The sequence below is a fragment of the Schistocerca piceifrons genome, chromosome 2 (genome assembly GCF_021461385.2).
Source record: "Schistocerca piceifrons isolate TAMUIC-IGC-003096 chromosome 2, iqSchPice1.1, whole genome shotgun sequence".
Classification (NCBI taxonomy): Eukaryota; Metazoa; Arthropoda; class Insecta; order Orthoptera; family Acrididae; genus Schistocerca; species Schistocerca piceifrons.
In genome coordinates, this window is record NC_060139.1 from 1,030,870,301 (window position 1) to 1,030,887,374 (window position 17,074).

The window sequence follows — 17,074 nt, forward strand, 5'->3', positions numbered from 1 at the left end:
CTGATCTGAAAAGTGGATCATTGCGTGGGAACGCGGAAATGAATACGGAACTGCTGTTGCCACTGACATCCGAGGTGAGCATCGATTGCAGCGACACGCAAGGATCCACTGACAAAGCACTGTAGAGCAGCTCTTCGATCAGAATAGAAATGGGGGTGACACAGCAGTGTCACATTTACCTGTTTATTGTTTAGCAGTTTCATATAACAGCTGTCCTACAGGGTATAGAAATGAAAGTTTGCGCTGTATTTAGAAGTTTTAGATATAGTCTCACTTTTACTAATGACAAAACTGGCCTACATTACCAGACATGCTTTTCCGACAAGGACTTGCTATTTCATGCAAGTCTGATGTCTTTTGACGTATAAATACATTTTTGTACTTGAAAATATCCTAACACAGAAATTTAAATTGTATAACAATAAAACAAAAATTATTGCAACCAAATGACGGCAGCATCATTCAAAAAATTTACCGTGAGTATGGCTACAGTCCAAATAAAAATTATCATTTGGCCAATCTGTTGATGTTTTGCAGACTTGAGACCGTGATGTCGTTTGCAGTTGGTGAAGCTTCAACGCAGACATATAAACATATAGCAAATGTTTACATTCATAAGAGTATTTATATATTTTTTTTTTATCTAAAAAAACGCCATCGTAACCGTTTGCTATAACGATAACTTTTATGGTTATCCATACATCGGAATCACATTTATTACGTAGCAAACGAAATTAAATAGAATGTCATACGCACGTGTAGACGATATTTTGATCTAAAATATTCTCAACAAGAATCAATACATACTTGCGCCTGCTATTTAGGGCTTAGTAATGACGTTCTACAAAGAATATTTAAGTTAGCATTTAGAATCACTTTTTGATAAGTAGTCGGTTACTGGTTCACTCGTCAGTAAACTACCAATCACGCACAAGAACGTGCACACACGTGAACACTTTTAGTGTGGTTTATTAAATTTATAACACGCAGACAGGAGGTTTCAACATGCCGTCTTTATTTGAGAGCTTGATACAACTCGAAAGAACAACTAATCGATATCTCTTCATGAGACCCTTCTATTACAAATGTCTCATTACGTGTAAAGTGCAAGACGAGAACTGTCTTAGGCATGTTTTATTTACTAGCAATATTTTGCTCCCACTTTCTCATTTTGTTTCGCGAAGCAAATTCCACACAATTATCACGTCAGTTTTACCATATCTTCTGGTTGATGTACGTATTATGCAGGAGGTGATGAGAAGGCGAGTTCGTTTTATAGTGGACTTGCAGTCGGGATGACCAGCATTTCATAGACCTGCAAATAAAACAAAATAAATTGAAATATTACTAACAATCATCAACAAAGTAATTTCCACAAAAAATTGGTCTGTACTTTCTATGTATGAATTACTGACCATCACTTCTGAAACACACACACACACACACACATACATACACATATATAGTGGGTGGTCCATTGATAGTGAGCGGGCCAAATATCTCACGAAATAAGCATCAAACGAAAAAACTACAAAGAGCGAAACTCGTCTAGCTTGAAGGAGGAAACCAGATGGCGCCATGGTTGGCCCGCTAGATGGCGCAGTCATAGGTCAAACGGATATCAACTGCGTTTTTTAAATAGAAAACCCCATTTTTATTACATATTTGTGTAGTACGTAAAGAAATATGAATGTTTTAGTTGGCCCACTTTTATCGCTTTGTGATAGATGGCGCTGTAATAGTCACAAACGTATAAGTACGGGGTACCACGTAACATTCCGCCAGTGCGAACGGTATTTGCTTCGTGATATATTACCCGTGTTAAAATGAACCGTTTACCACTTGCGGGAAAGGTCGATATCGTGTTGATGTATGGCTATTGTGATCAAAATGCCCAACTGGTGTGTGCTATGTATGCTGCTCGGTATCCTGGACGACATCATCCAAGTGTCCGGACCGTTCGCCAGATAGTTACGTTATTTAAGGAAACCGGGAGTGTTCAACCGCAGTTGAAACGTCAACCACGACCTGCAACAAATGATGATGCCCAAGTAGGTGTTTTAGCTGCTGTCGCGGCTAATCCGTACATCAGTAGCAGACAAATTGCGCGAGAATCGGGAATCTCAAAAACATCATCCAAGTGTCCGGACCGTTCGCCGGATAGTTACGTTATTTAAGGAAACCGGAAGTGTTCAACCGCAGGTGAAACGTCGACCACGACCTGCAACAAATGATTATGCCCAAGTAGGTGTTTTAGCTGCTGTCGTGGCTAATCCGTACATCAGTAGCAGACAAATTGCGCGAGAATCGGGAATCTCAAAAACGTCGGTGTTGAGATTGCTACATCAACATCGATTGCACCCATACCATATTTCTATGCACCAGGAATTGTATGGCGACGACTTTGAACGTTGTGTACAGTTCTGCCACTGGGAACAAGAGAAATTACGGGACGATGACAGATTTTTTGCACGCGTTCTATTTAGCGACGAAGCGTCATTTACCAACAGCGGTAACGTAAACCGGCATAATATGCACTATTGGGCAACGGAAAATCCACGATGGCTGCGACAAGTGGAACATCAGCGACCTTGGCGGATTAATGTATGGTATGCATGGTGCGGCATTATGGGAGGAAGGATAATTGGCCCCCATTTTATCGATGGCAATCTAAAAGGTGCAGTGTATGCTGATTTCCTACGTGATGTTCTACTGATGTTACTACAAGATGTTTCCCTGAATGACAGAATGGCGATGTAGTTCCAGCATAAGGGATGTCCGGCACATAGCTCGCGTGCGGTTGAAGCGGTACTGAATAGCATATTTCATGACAGGTGGATTGGTCGTCGAGGCACCATACCATGACCCGCACGTTCACCGGATCTGACGTCCCCGGATTTCTTTCTGTGGGGAAAGTTGAAGGATATTTGCTATAGTGATCCACCGACAACGCCTGACAACGTGCGTCAGCGCGTTGTCAGTGCATGTGCGAACATTACGGAAGGCGAACTACTCGCTGTTGAGAGGAATGTCGTTACACGTATTGCCAAATGCATTGAGGTTGACGGACATGATTTTGAGTATTTATTGCATTAATGTGGTATTTACAGATAATCACGCTGTAACAGCATTCGTTCTCAGAAATGATAAGTTCACAAAGGTACATGTATCACATTGGAACAACCGAAATAAAATGTCAAACGTACCTACGTTCTGTATTTTAATTTAAACAACCTACCTGTTACCAACTGTTCGTATAAAATTGTGAGCCATATGTTTATGACTATTACAGCGCCATCTATCACAAAGCGAAAAAAGTAGTCCAACTAAAACATTCATATTTCTTTACGTACTACACGAATATGCAATAAAAAATGGGGGTTCCTATTTTAAAAAAACGCAGTTTATATCCGTTTGACCTATGGCAGCGCCATCTAGCAGGCCAACCATAGCGCCATCTTGTTTCCCCCTTCAAGGTAGACAAGTTTCGTTCTTTGCAGTTTTCTCGTTTGACACTTATTTCGTAAGATATTTGGCCTGGTCACGATCAATGTAGCACACAGCACAGCATTTTTCTTCATGCAATCAGTTGAAATAGAAAACCTGTAAATTGTCGTTATTGTCGTTTACAACAAGACATATAGCACATGCCCATCTGAATTTATATCACTGTCGTGAAATTTGTAGTAAGTCTGTCAACAACTTTTCAGGATTTTTGCATCCAACATTTCCCCTTTCTATATTAAATATATATTTATATATTATGTACATTAAAAATATGTAACATATCTCCGTCTGAATCTTCTTTAGAGTATCGTGTGAAATTTGAAGTAAATCGATCAAAAACGTTTCTCATTTTTGGTAAAAACTTTTCCCAAATATATATTACACTTATATTTAAATGTTGAAAAATATATAGCCTATAGACCGGTCGAATGTTCATTAGGGTATTGCGTAAAAATTTTAAGTTAACTGTCAAGCACATTTCGAGACTTTTGTTTATAAAGTAAAACGATGACTTGTCTTTGTAGTATAGATTGATATTACGAGAAATTTGACGCCAGGGTGTCAACTATAATATATCCCCTATAGCTTTGAAGGAATACGTCATAGTTCTGGTGTAGAGGCAACGACAAATATCCAACGCAAAAGTGTATTCTCCACTATAAGAAAAATCGATCAGGAAGTGGATGAAGTGTTCAGCACTTGTGAGATCCTTGTGTCTCAGGGTGACTCTTACAACGTACGAAGTGGTACCGAACTCGCCCTTATCACGTACGAGACACTGAAAGCCATGGATCGAGGCAGTGAGGTAGATTCAGTTTTCTCTGATTTCGAAAATCATTTGACTCAGTACCACATATACTCTTTTTATCCAAAATGCGATCGTTTGTGTTATCGGAAGAAATTAATGAGTGGATTAGGGATTTATTGGTAGGGAGGAGGCCTCATTTTATCTTGGATGTAGTAGTTACTTCCGGCACGCGCCAGAGTGATGTACTGGGACCCTTACTGTTCAAGTTTTATACCAGTGACGTAACAGACAGTATTAATTGTAACCTCACACATCCCGCAGATAATGCTGTTATCTGTAATGAAGTTCTGTCTGAAAACAGCTGCACAAATATTCAGTCGGATATTGATAAGATTTCAAAGTCGTACAAAGATTGGTAACTTGATTTAAATGTTCACAAATGTAAAATTTGGGGCTTCACAAAACGAAAAAACGTAATGGGTGACTACAATATTAGTGAGTTACTGATGGAACCGGTCAACTCATATCTGGGCGTAACAATTTGCGAAGATATGAAATGTAACGACCTTGTAGACTCAGTCGATGGTAAACAAAATGGGATACTTCGTTTGATCGGTTGAATACTAGGGAGGCGTAATTTACATATAAATGATAAATCTGCAATACACCATAAATTATGAGAGGGTTCATCGAATTATCTTCAAGATATCTCTCTATCGTTCCACTCTCGAATGCGTGCGAGAAAAACGAACACTTAAATCTTTCCGGGCAAGCTCTGACTTGCCTTATCTTATTACAACGACCATTTCTCCGTATGCAGGTGGACGCCACAAAATATTTTCACACTCTGAAGAGGAAGTTGGTGATTGAGATTTTGTAAAAAGATCCTATCCCAACAAAAACGTCCTTGTTTTAATGAATGCCACCACAGTTTGCTTCTCATATCCGTGACACTCTCTCCTTCACGATAATACAAAACGAGTTGCCATTCTTTGAACTTTTTCGATGTTGCCCGTCAATCTTATCTGATACGGATCGCACACCGCGCGGCTGTGCTCCAAAAGAGGAAGGACAAGAATAGGGTAGGCAATCTCTTCAGTAGACCTATTGCATCTTCTAAGTGTCCTGTCAATAAATCGGAGTCTTGGGTTAGCTTTCCTTGCAACATTATCTACACTATGGGATCAAAAGTATCCGGAAAGTCCCAAAAACATGCTTTTTTCATATTAGGTGCATAGTGCTGCCATCTACTGCCAGGTACTCTATATCAGCGACCTCAGTAGTCATCGTGAGAGAGCAGAATGGGGAGCTCCGTGGAACTCACAGACTTCGAACGTGGTCAGATGCTTCAGTGACACTTGTATCATACGTCTGTACGCGAGTTCTCCACACTCCTAAACATCCCTAGGTCCACTGTTTCCGATGTGATAGTGAAGAGGAAACGTGAAGGGACACGTACAGCACAAAAGCGTACAGGTCGACCTCGTCTGTTGTCTGACAGAGGCCGCCGACATTTGAAGAGGGTCGTAATGTGTGATAGGCAGACATTTATCCAGACCATCACACGAGAATTCCAAACTGTCTCAGGATCCACTGCAAGTACTGTGACAGTTTGGCGGGAGTTGAGAAAACTTGAATTTCATGGTCGAGCGGATGCTCAAAAGCCACACATCACGCGGATAAATGCCTAAGGACACCTCGCTTGGTGTATGGAGCGTAAACATTGGACGACTGAACAGTGGAAACACGTTGTGTGGAGTGACGAATCACGGTGCACAGTGTGGCGATCCGATGGCAGAGTGTGAGTATGGCGAATGTCCGGTAAACGTCATCTGCCAGCGTGTGTAGTGCCAACAGCAAAATTCAGAGGCCGTGGTGTTATGGTGTGGTCGTATTTTTCATGGAGGGGGCTTGCACACCTTGTTGCTTTGCTTTGCACTATCACAGCACAGGCCTACACTGATGTTTTGAGCATCTTCTTGCCTCTCACTGTTGAAGAGCAATTCGGGGCTGGCGACTGCATCTTTCAGCACGATCAAGCACCAGTTCATAATGCACGGCCTGTGACAGAGTAGTTACACGAGAATAACATCCCTGTAATGGACTGGCCTGCACGAATCCTGACCTGAATCCTGTAGCACATCTTTGGGACGTTTTGGAACGCTGACTTTGTGCCAGGCCTCACCGACCGACATCGATACCTCTCCTTGGTGCAGCAGTCCGTGAAGAATGGGCTACCTTTCCGCAAGAAACCTTCCAGCGCCTGATTGAACGTATGCCTGTGAGATTGGAAGCTGTCATCAAGGCTAAGGGTGGGCCAACACCATACTGAATTCCAGCATTTCCGACGGAGGGCGCCACGAACTTGTAAGTCATTTTCAATCGGCTACTATTCATCCCATAGTGTGTGTGATAGCTCCAATTGAAATTATTCGTAACTGTAATCCATAAGTATTTAATAGAATTCACAAACTTTAGATCTGTGTTAATTATCGCATAACCGAAATTTAGCAGGTTCCTTTTAGTGCTCATGTGGATGACTTCCATTTTCTCATTATCTAGATTTAACTGCCATTTTTCGCGGCATACAGACACCTAAATCATTCTGCAATTGGTCCTGATCACTTTACAAGATAGAAAATGGCAGCATTATCTGAAAACAATCTAAGAGGGCTTCTCAGATTTCCTCCTAAATGGTTCATACAGATTAGAAACAGCAGAGGACCTATAACACTGCCTTGGAGAAAGCCAGATTTCACTTCTGTTTTTCTTGGTGACTTCCCAGCAATTACTGCGAACTGTGTGACCTTTCTGACAGGAATCACGAATCCAGTCTCATAACTGAGACGATACTCCACAGGTACTCACTTTGATTTTAAGCTGCTTGTGAGGGACGGTGTCAAAAGCTTTCTGGATATATAGAAATATGGAATTAACTTCCGTACACTGCCGATAGCACTCACTGCTTCGTGTGAATGAGAACTAGTCTTGTTTCACAAGAACGATATTATCTGGGATATTTCTTGGTAGGGAGTACGCCTTATTTTATATTGTATGGAGGGTCATCAACAGATGTTTAATTTACTCCCTGCGAGCCCGCGAGTAATGTGTTGCGTTACGTGCTGTTACGTTGTGTATCAGTGTCATAGCAGACAATACAAATTGTAGCCTCACCCTTTTCGCAGACGATGCAGTTATCTATAATGAAGTATTCCTCCAAGAAAACGAGTTATTGTCAATAAATCCTTTTATTGTAGAAGTACTGCAATATAGGTAACTGCAGTATCTGCTAAAAGTTTGAGCTTACAATTAATATGGCCTGTTAGGTCACTAATGCACAACAAGGGTACTACCACATTACTCGAGGGTATGCAGGAAATAACTTCTACATCTGTTTAGTCAATAAATCGTTTTCTTGGAGGTAATTCACAATGATCGAAAACAGTATGTGTTCCAAACCCCTACTACAAATCGACGTTACTGATATGTATCTGTAATTCAGCTGGTTACTCCTATTTTCTTTCTTGAGTATTGGTGTGATCTGTACAGGTTTTCAGACTTCAAGTAGGGATCTTTGGTCGAGCGACCGGTTGTCTTTGATTGCTAAATATGGAGCTATTGTATCAGTATATTCTGACAGCAACCTGCCTGATACAAAATTCAGACCGAACGTCTTTCCTTGATTGATTTAAGCTGATACACCATGCTGAAGGTATCTACACTACTAGCCACAAAAATTGCTACACCAAGAAGAAATGAAGATGATAAACGGGTATTCATTGGACAAATATATTATACTAGAACTAACACGTGATTACATTTTCATGCAATTTGGGTGCATAGATCCTGAGAAATCAGTACCCAGAACAACCACCTCTGGCCGTAATAACGGCCTTGATACGCCTGGGCATTGAGTCAAACAGAGCTTGGATGGAGTGTACAGATACAGCTGCCCATGCAGCTTCAACACGATACCACAGTTAATCAAGAGTAGTGACTGGCGTATTGTGACGAGCCAGTTGCTCGGCCACCATTGACCAACGTTTTCAATTGGTGAGAGATCTGGTGAATGAGCTGGCCAGGGCAGCAGTCGAACATTTTCTGTATCCAGAAAGGCCCATGCAAGACCTGCAACATGCGGTCGTGCATTATCCTGCTGAAATGTAGGGTTTCGCAGGGATCGAATGAAGGGTAGAGCCACGGGTCGTAACACATCTGAAATGTAACGTCCACTGTTCAAAGTGCCGTCAATGCGAACAAGAGGTGACCGAGACGTGTAACCAATGGCACCCCATACCATCACGCCAGGTGATACGCCAGTATGGCGATGACAATACACGTTTCCAATGTGCGTGTCCCGCGATGTCACCAAACACGGATGCGACCATCATGATGCTTTAAACAGAACCTGGATTCATCAAAAAAATGACGTTTTGCCATTCGTGCACCCAGATTCGTCGTTGAGTACACCATCGCGGGCGCTCCTGTCTGTGATGCAGCGTCAAGGGTAACCTCAACCATGGTCTCCGAGCTGATAGTCCATGCTACTGCAAACATCGTCGAACTGTTTGTGCAGATGGTTGTCGTCTTGCAGACGTCCCCATCTGCTGACTCAGGAATCGAGACGTGGCTGCACGATCCGTTACAGCCATGCGGATAAGATGCCTGTCATCTAGACTACTCGTGATACGAGGCCGTTGGGATCCAGCACGGCGTTCCGTATTACCCTCCTGAACCCACCGATTCCATATTCCGCTAACAGTCATTGGATCTCGACCAACGCGAGCAGCAATGTCGCGATACGATAAACCGCAATCGCGATAGGCTACAATCCGAACTTTATCAAAGTCGGAAATGTGATGGTATGCATTTCTCCTCGTTACACGAGGCATCACAGCAACGTTTCACCAGACAACGCCGGTCACCTGCTGTTTGTGTATGAGAAACTTTCCTCATGTCAGCACGTTGTAGGCGTCGCCACCGGCGCCAACCTTGTGTAAATGCTCTGAAAAGCTAATTATTTGCATATCACCGCATCTTCTTCCTGTCGGTTAAATTTCGCGTCTGTAGCACGTCATCTTCGTGGTGTAGCAATTTTAATGGCCTGTAGTGTACTTCTAAGTTATTCTTCATTTGAATTCTAGAACATTTACTTCGTCTTCTTTGGTGATGGAATCTCGGAAAACTGTGAAATAAAGTCACCTTAGTGGCCCTGTCATCGGTAATATTGACATTGCTGTTGCGCAGTGAAGGTGTTGTTTGTCCCTTGCCGTGGTTGTTCTTTACTTACGACTCTATCAATTTTCTCTCAGTTTTAGAGGCAGAGTTTCATTGTGGCAGCTATTAAAGGCATCTCTTACTAAAATCCACGCTAGGTTTCTAGCTGCAGTGAAACATCACTGCACTACAGAACTGTTTGTGATCGTGTTCCTAAGTTACTGCCATGTTAGTGATAATTTGTGAACAGTGACAAGAGGGTCACGGAAATGGATACACCGCAACGCATCACAACGAGACCGCCACGCCAGAAGAACAAAGATGTCCAGAGCATTTACGAAAAGACTATGTAGTGTCAGTATGACCTTATTGTAAAGTTGTTTTTGTAGTGCCATTTAGCCTGAAGGTGAGGTTTAACCCTCGAAACATGTCGCTAAGTAAATAAGTAACACAATAGTTGACAAAATTTTTGTCTGGTAGCGGTAATTAAAAAAAAAGCCTTTCCATACTGACAGGTTTGCTTGACCCATTGTAGAGCGTTCGGGAGATGCTGCAAGACCAGAACTGGCAAACGCCTGAACGTAGACGCGAAATAACCCTTGAAATCCTACTTACAAGGGAAACGTGTCTGGTCGTTATAACCGGTTTCGTCCGCATTTATAGTATATATAATGTTTGGCCAGAGATGAAAGTGACAAGTGGGAGCTCCAGACGGACAAGAGTCTAGAAAAAAAAAATCCAAGTAAGGGCAAGCAGGACTCACGAGCCGAGGGTTCCGTACAAATTTAATTATGTAGGCCTACCTACAGGGGGTTTCAGGAAGAGCGTGCAAAAATTTGTCAGGATGCTCTACTGAACAATTTGACGTAGCGAACCTGGGGACTTAGGATCAGCTTAAGGAGATAATGGGAATAAAATAATATGTCTATTTTTTATGTACGTTAGTTATAGTTAACTGCAGATACCATCATTAACACAATGAATCTACACACATCAAAACAAGTTTTGCATCACTTCGGTTCCGAGAGTTCCGGAAACTGTACAGAAAATTGGAATAGAGATCAACATAAACATCGTTCCCGCCCTTTTTATTGCTCATGAAAACCACACATTACATGTTGTACCATCATACAGCGAGGCCTTCAGAGGTGGTGGTCCAGTTTGCTGTACACACCGGTACCTTAAATACCCATAGCACGTCCCCTTACTTACATTCCTCGTGGCATACTATTCACAAGTTCATCAAGGCACTATTGGTCCAGATTGTCCCACTCCGCAACGGCGATTCGGCGTAGATCCCTCAGAGTGGTTGGTGGGTAACGTCGCCCATAAACAGCCATTTTCAATTTATCCTAGGCATGTTCGATAGGGTTCATGTCCGGAGAACATGCTGGCCACTCTAGTCGAGCCATGGCGTTATCCTGAAAGAAGTCAATCACAAGATGTGCACGATGGGGGAGCGAATTGTCGCCCATGAAGACGAATGCCTCACCAATATGCTGCCGATATGGTTGCACTAACGGTCGTAGGATGGCTTTCACGTATCGTACAGCCGTTACGGCACCTTCCATGACCACCAGCGGCGTACGCCGGCCCCACATAATGCCACCCTAAAACAGTAGGGAACCTCCACCCTGCTTCACTCGTGTGTCTAAGGCGTTCAGCCTGACCGGGTTGCCTCCAAACACGTCTATGGCGACTGTCTGTCTGAAGTCATATGGGAGACTCATCGGTGAAGAGAAGGTGATGCCAATCCTGAACGGTCTATTCGGCATGTTGTTGGGCCCATCTGTACCGCGCTGCATGGTGTCGTGGTTGCAAAGGTGGACCTCACCATGGACGTCGGGAGTGAAGTTGCGCATCGTGAAGCCTATCGCGCACAGTTTGAGTCGTAACACGACGTCCTGTGGCTGCACGAAAAGCATTATTCAGCATGGTGGCGTCGCTGTCAGAGTTCCTCCGATCCAAAATCCGTAGGCAGCGGTCATCCACTGCAGTAGTAGCCCTTGGGCGGCCTGAACGAGGTATATCATCTACATTTCCTGTCTCTCTGTATGCCCTCCATGTCCGAAACGCCTGGAGAGCCCTTCTTGGCACAAAGTGACAATGCGGACGCGATCGAACTGCGGTATTGATCATCTACGCAGGGTTGAACGACAGACAACATGTGCCGTGTACCTCCTTTTTGGTGGAATGACTGGAATTGATTGGCTTTCGTATCCCCTCCTTCTAATAGGCACTGCTAATGCGTGGTTGTTTACATCTTTGGGCGGATTTACTGACATCTCTGAACAGTCAAAGGAACTATGTCTGATACAATATCCACAGTCATCGCCTATCTTCAGGAATTCTGGGAACCGGGTGATGTAAAACTGTTTTTGATGTGTGTACCATTTGTACTCTATCTCCATAAATAAGCTGAAACTGACAGCCATCAACCTCAATGCAACTATGACATCGGCGAACAAGATTCTGGCGCAGCCTAACAAACATCCCTGGTCTGTTTAGAATCATATCACAGGTACCTACAATTCTGGTACTTAATTCCTTCCCCGTACCCACTGGGGTCCCACAGACAAATGACATTAGATATCCCCATAAGAAATAAGCAAGGGGATTCAGGTTAGGTGCCCTCTCAGGCCATCGGACAGGACCTCCCCTTCCAATCCAGCGACCAGAAAATGCAGCACTGATATGGTTGCGGACACCCACATTGAAGCAAGGCGATGCACCATCATGTTGTATCAACATCCTCTCACGAACAGCCAAGGGTACGTTCTCCAACAACTCAGGTAGAACTCTTTGCACAAACCTCCAATACAGGTGGCCATTCACACGGTCAGGTAGAAGATATGGCCCAACGAGATTGTCACCTGAAATGCCGGTCCGGATGTTCACACCAAACTTTCTTGATTGTGTGACCCTACTACAGCGTGGACGTTTCCCTCATCCTACACATGGTTGTTCCTGCTGTTCGAAACACCATCACGGTCGCATGAGGTCTCGTCAGTAAACAGCACGATTTGGAGGAAATCTGGTCGATCAATCCACTGTTGGTGCATCCACTGACACAACGCGACCCTTAGTGCATGGATCCGTTGTGGGTTATGTGGGTGTAATTGTTGTTCGTGGAGTGCTCGGCAGACGCTAGAAGGTGCGTCGCCCATTTGGCGTGAAATAGGACGAGTACTTGTAGCGGAGTCCGCTGCAACACGTTTCAGCACCTCCGCTTCAAAATCGGGTGTGCGAGCGGTCCTCATGATGCCAGGTCTGTCGTTTCTTCTTTTCAACCAGTCTCCCGCATTTGTCGATCGAGAGAGGCCTGTTAAGGAACCTTTCCCTGCAGAGCCTTTCAGCAGCTAAAGTATTGCAAAATACTTCCCCATACACAGAAAGTGCATGTCAGTGAGTTCTGCGAAACTGTTCCGGTACTGCTCCATCATGTAGTAAAGTACGTCCCTGAATAGCACTGGGTAATGAATGGGTATGTCGATGAGTCATGGAACGTTCCGTCATGAGACAATGTAAATACGATACAACAGAGCCACCTTATGGACAAGTAAGGTAAACAAAACCTGTATCACGACTTCCTAGTATTCAGGCTCGTCCTCCTTGTTTCCTTTCGGAAATAAAGAATGTACATCTAAACAAACGGCATAGTACCCCGTAATCTTGTACGCACGTTAGTTGCAAATAAGCTAGAAAACAGTAAATCTGGACAAAACGGCAGACAAGTTTACTTCAGTATCTCCGTAAAATGGTTTCTCCCATCCCAGGTTCCCTACCTCAAATTATTCAGTGGTGCATTCTCTATGTCCTGTTACATTTTTGCACGCTCTTACGGGAACATCCTGTAGACAGTTCATCCATTCCGGGAATCGAGAATTTCGGCGATTTTTGCCCGTTACCGATATCGATACAGGCTCGATATACGTTTACCTATTCCTCAACAGGACAGGCAGTCGGAAAACAGATGACAAAATTTTTGTTTTCATGTGATACAATTACAAATTAAAAATTGTCGGATTTATTTCCTCACTTCTGCTATGAAATATTGCTACACGCCAAATTTCTTGAATGTAGGTCAACGATAAGTACCCTGTACGGTTCAATTGAGTTTGCGAATATATAAATAAGTGACATAAATAGCCTTATCCTCTGATTATGTTGACTTACAAGGATAAATTTCTTAGAACGCCAAGGGACCAGAGACCTTAGCAAGTGATGTCAATTTCAGCTATATACGTCCACGCATTCCTGAGAAAAAGGATTCTTAACAGTCAGGCAGACAGGTGGATAACAAATTATTAAAATATATTTTCTTCACGTAATGTAATTATAGATTAAAAGTTTTCTGATATTTTCCATTACGTCTACTGAGATTTCTTTTTTTTTTTTGCAAATTTCATGATTCTAGGTCAACGGGTTTAGGTTTTGATGAGTGAATTGGCAACCATCATAATATGTGACTGAAATGGCCGTAACTTTTGACTGCATTCACGTGGTAGATCCAATTTTCTTACACCGCCAAGGCCCTTAGCTCCTCATATATGTCATGACATTCAACTTGATGCGTCTACCCGTTCCTAAGAAAAATGGTTTTTAACAGTCGGACAGACAGAAAGATAGAGAGACCGACGACAAGGTAAGCCTGTAAGAGACAGGTTTGTACCGACTGAGGCACAGAACCTTGAAACCGGTATTACTGGCGTGGGTATGGCGAGCCATGAGCCATTTATGTAAGCGCACATCCTATGAAGCTGTTTTCGTAGTGGAAAATTTCTGGTAATCCGAGGATCGTGGGGTTGAGAGCGTGCGTGGAACCTTCCTTTTTAATCTTCAGGCTCTATTTTACTTGTATTGCAAGTAAACCGTAAAAATGCTTAGTAAACGATATTTATTAATATTTTCATAAAAGATATGAAAATTAAAGGCAAAAATAGAGATCTTAGGGTTTATAATGAATCTCTCTCCTCTAACATTATCTTTTTTTTATGGAGATAACGGGTACTATCTATACAATCGATTCTTGCGTAGGTGGAGATTATCTCAGCTGTTTCATTAAAAGATTTGTTATGATTTTATATGCGATGTATTATATTTCCGGCTAAAATCTATAAAAAAGCAATTAATGTGTTACAGTCGATATGTACTAACAGATAAAATTACTCTTCTTTTAAAAATATTTGAAATCACGAAATTTCTGGAATACTTAATATTCATGTTATTAATTGTACAATCTATCTCTAATTACGAAATTTATTTCTGGATTTACTTATAAACTAAAGATATAATTTTGTGAAGATTTTTCTTTTGCAAAGAAAGTTTGTAAACTCTTTTGCTTTGTAAACTCTTTGGAATAATGTGAGTACCGCCGAATGTAAGTGGTGGTGGAAATGCCTCTGATGGAAGCGGACGTTTTCTAAGTTTGTCATCAACAATGTAATTATTGGTTTTATCTTAATGTGGATAATGTAAAACCGGTGAGATGTTGAAAGGTGTGATGAAGAATAAATTTCAAGAATAATACAGGCAAATCATATTCTGTTATTTAATCATCAAGAATCTACAAATTCGAAATTTCAGTTGCAAGAATGTACCCCTATACAAGACTATACAAGACTATACAAAGAGACAATGAAGATACGTAAAATGTTATTCTTTTGTATATGTTACGCCTCGCAAAGCTTTCAAAATTTATACAAAGACGGAGAATTTTAATAGTGATGTGTGGGAGGGCAATGTTACAGGTTGCAGTAGCGGAGTGTACTTGGGGTAATTACTTTAATGCCACACGATGGCAATCTTTCTTCATATTGAAAACTCTCGCCGAACAATAGTGGATCTGTGGGCCCCCCCCTCCCCCCTCTCCTTCCATGAGATAGTTAACAGGAGAAATTTGTTCTCCTGCACCCAGGACTTAAATTTCAGTCGCAAATTTTCCTTTCTATTAGCATTTTCTCTCTTTTATGAAAACAGTAATAAATGAATGAGAGGAAGAAGGTCAGCACCGAGCATAATACCATCTGTCTCTCTTACTACAGATCTAGATTTTAGGCGAGAGCGCAGTGTCTCATATGTAGTCATCTAGTTCACATGTATGGTGTGAACTGTCAAAAATTATAGGAAATGTCTACAATATTATATCAAAATATTACGCCACGCTGTATAAAACAGTTCAAAATGTACGTAACATCGATATTTTAGAATTTCACTTGAAATATAACGAGGACAGTCACCAGATATAGCCACACCGGATGTTATACATACGTCAGGACGACGTAGTCGTACTTGAAAATGGAGATCTTCCGAAATAGCTGTCGTAATAGTCCACAAATGTTTTGAGCAGTGATACTGTAAACTCACTTACTTTCTGAAGTCCCGTGATACTTCCGAAAATATGTCGACAATATATCTAAAGCTAAACTGGGGACAGTAATGTGACAGGGTATCGCATACACCACTGGGAGCACTGCAGTTATGTCTACCAAAATACGCTACCAAACGTACACCTAAACGGTCATATAACAAAAGAAATTGTGACTAACAGAGATGAGACAAGGTAGCTGTGTAACTCCCACTGTTTTTAATATTTATACGGACGAGAGTGAAACAACCAAACAACAACCATATTCTGTTTTAATATTGACACAATCTTAAATTCTCCTTTGAATGCCGACGATTTGGTAATAATACGACGAATTCAAAATGGCGTTTCAAGGTAATGAACTATCAATATTGAAAAGCAAAACAAATACGTATTATAGACTTCGTGGATAAAAATTTTGTACCAGCCAAAACAGTGCTAATAAATCATAAGTGCCACACTTTTCAGGTTTCAGATATCTACAACGTATTTTGACTTTTAGGTACTGACGCCATCATCAAAACAGAAAGTTCAGTCACATGTGTGGCCCAACACAAAAATTCCTGAGAAACAATTCGAGGAAGGCTACAACAACAAAATTTTACAAAAGAATAGCGATTGCAGCCCTAGACCACTAGACTGAGGCACTTGCGAGCTGTGAGAGAGGTTCTCTAGAAAAGACATGATCAGAAGCAAGGATATCCGCAAGGAATTAAACGTTTACAACGTGCTGAACGAATTAATAGAATACAGGAGACAATGGAGTGATCATATTACATGTATTTCGAAAGCTGGCTGACTCTGAAAACGTCGAGATTGCGACCCTCTATCAAAGAAGACCTTGGAAGACTGAGTACAAGACTGACGCCAGAAGTCGCTCGAGGAATGCTTGAATAACAAGACGAAAGACGATCAAATTTTCAAAGCGGTTTAGCTTTCATCCAGTGTACGTCCTAAGTATGGAGTCAGGCCTGAGACGTTCGCAACATGTGTTCACTACTTGCAGGTATCGAAAGACTGATTTTTATTTAAAATCCAAGCAGTAGGTATGTTGACATTCGAATCCGTAAGTTAATACTAAAAGATGTTAAACATTAAGTGTACGTGATAACATCGTTTCTGAGGGACCAGTTTTTTTCTTTTGTTCGTCTAAGGCGTCCTGAATGTTGCGGGAAACACACATGTGGTAACAACCTACAGCCGTACACACGAATGCGTACATATACGAAGTTCTA

General features: G+C 42.0%; 1 protein-coding gene across 1 annotated transcript in view; it reads right to left on the reverse strand.

Moving 5' to 3' along the window:
• Nucleotides 1-1,043: 1,043 nt before the first annotated feature.
• The window catches only part of LOC124777516 (dehydrogenase/reductase SDR family member 11-like), a 78,463-nt gene continuing 62,432 nt past the window's right edge, over nucleotides 1,044-17,074 (reverse strand). Inside the window, exon 6 of the mRNA XM_047252961.1 lies at nucleotides 1,044-1,315. Coding sequence (XP_047108917.1) covers nucleotides 1,274-1,315 — 42 coding nt within the window. The 3' untranslated portion in view covers nucleotides 1,044-1,273. The remainder of the gene's footprint in view (nucleotides 1,316-17,074) is intronic.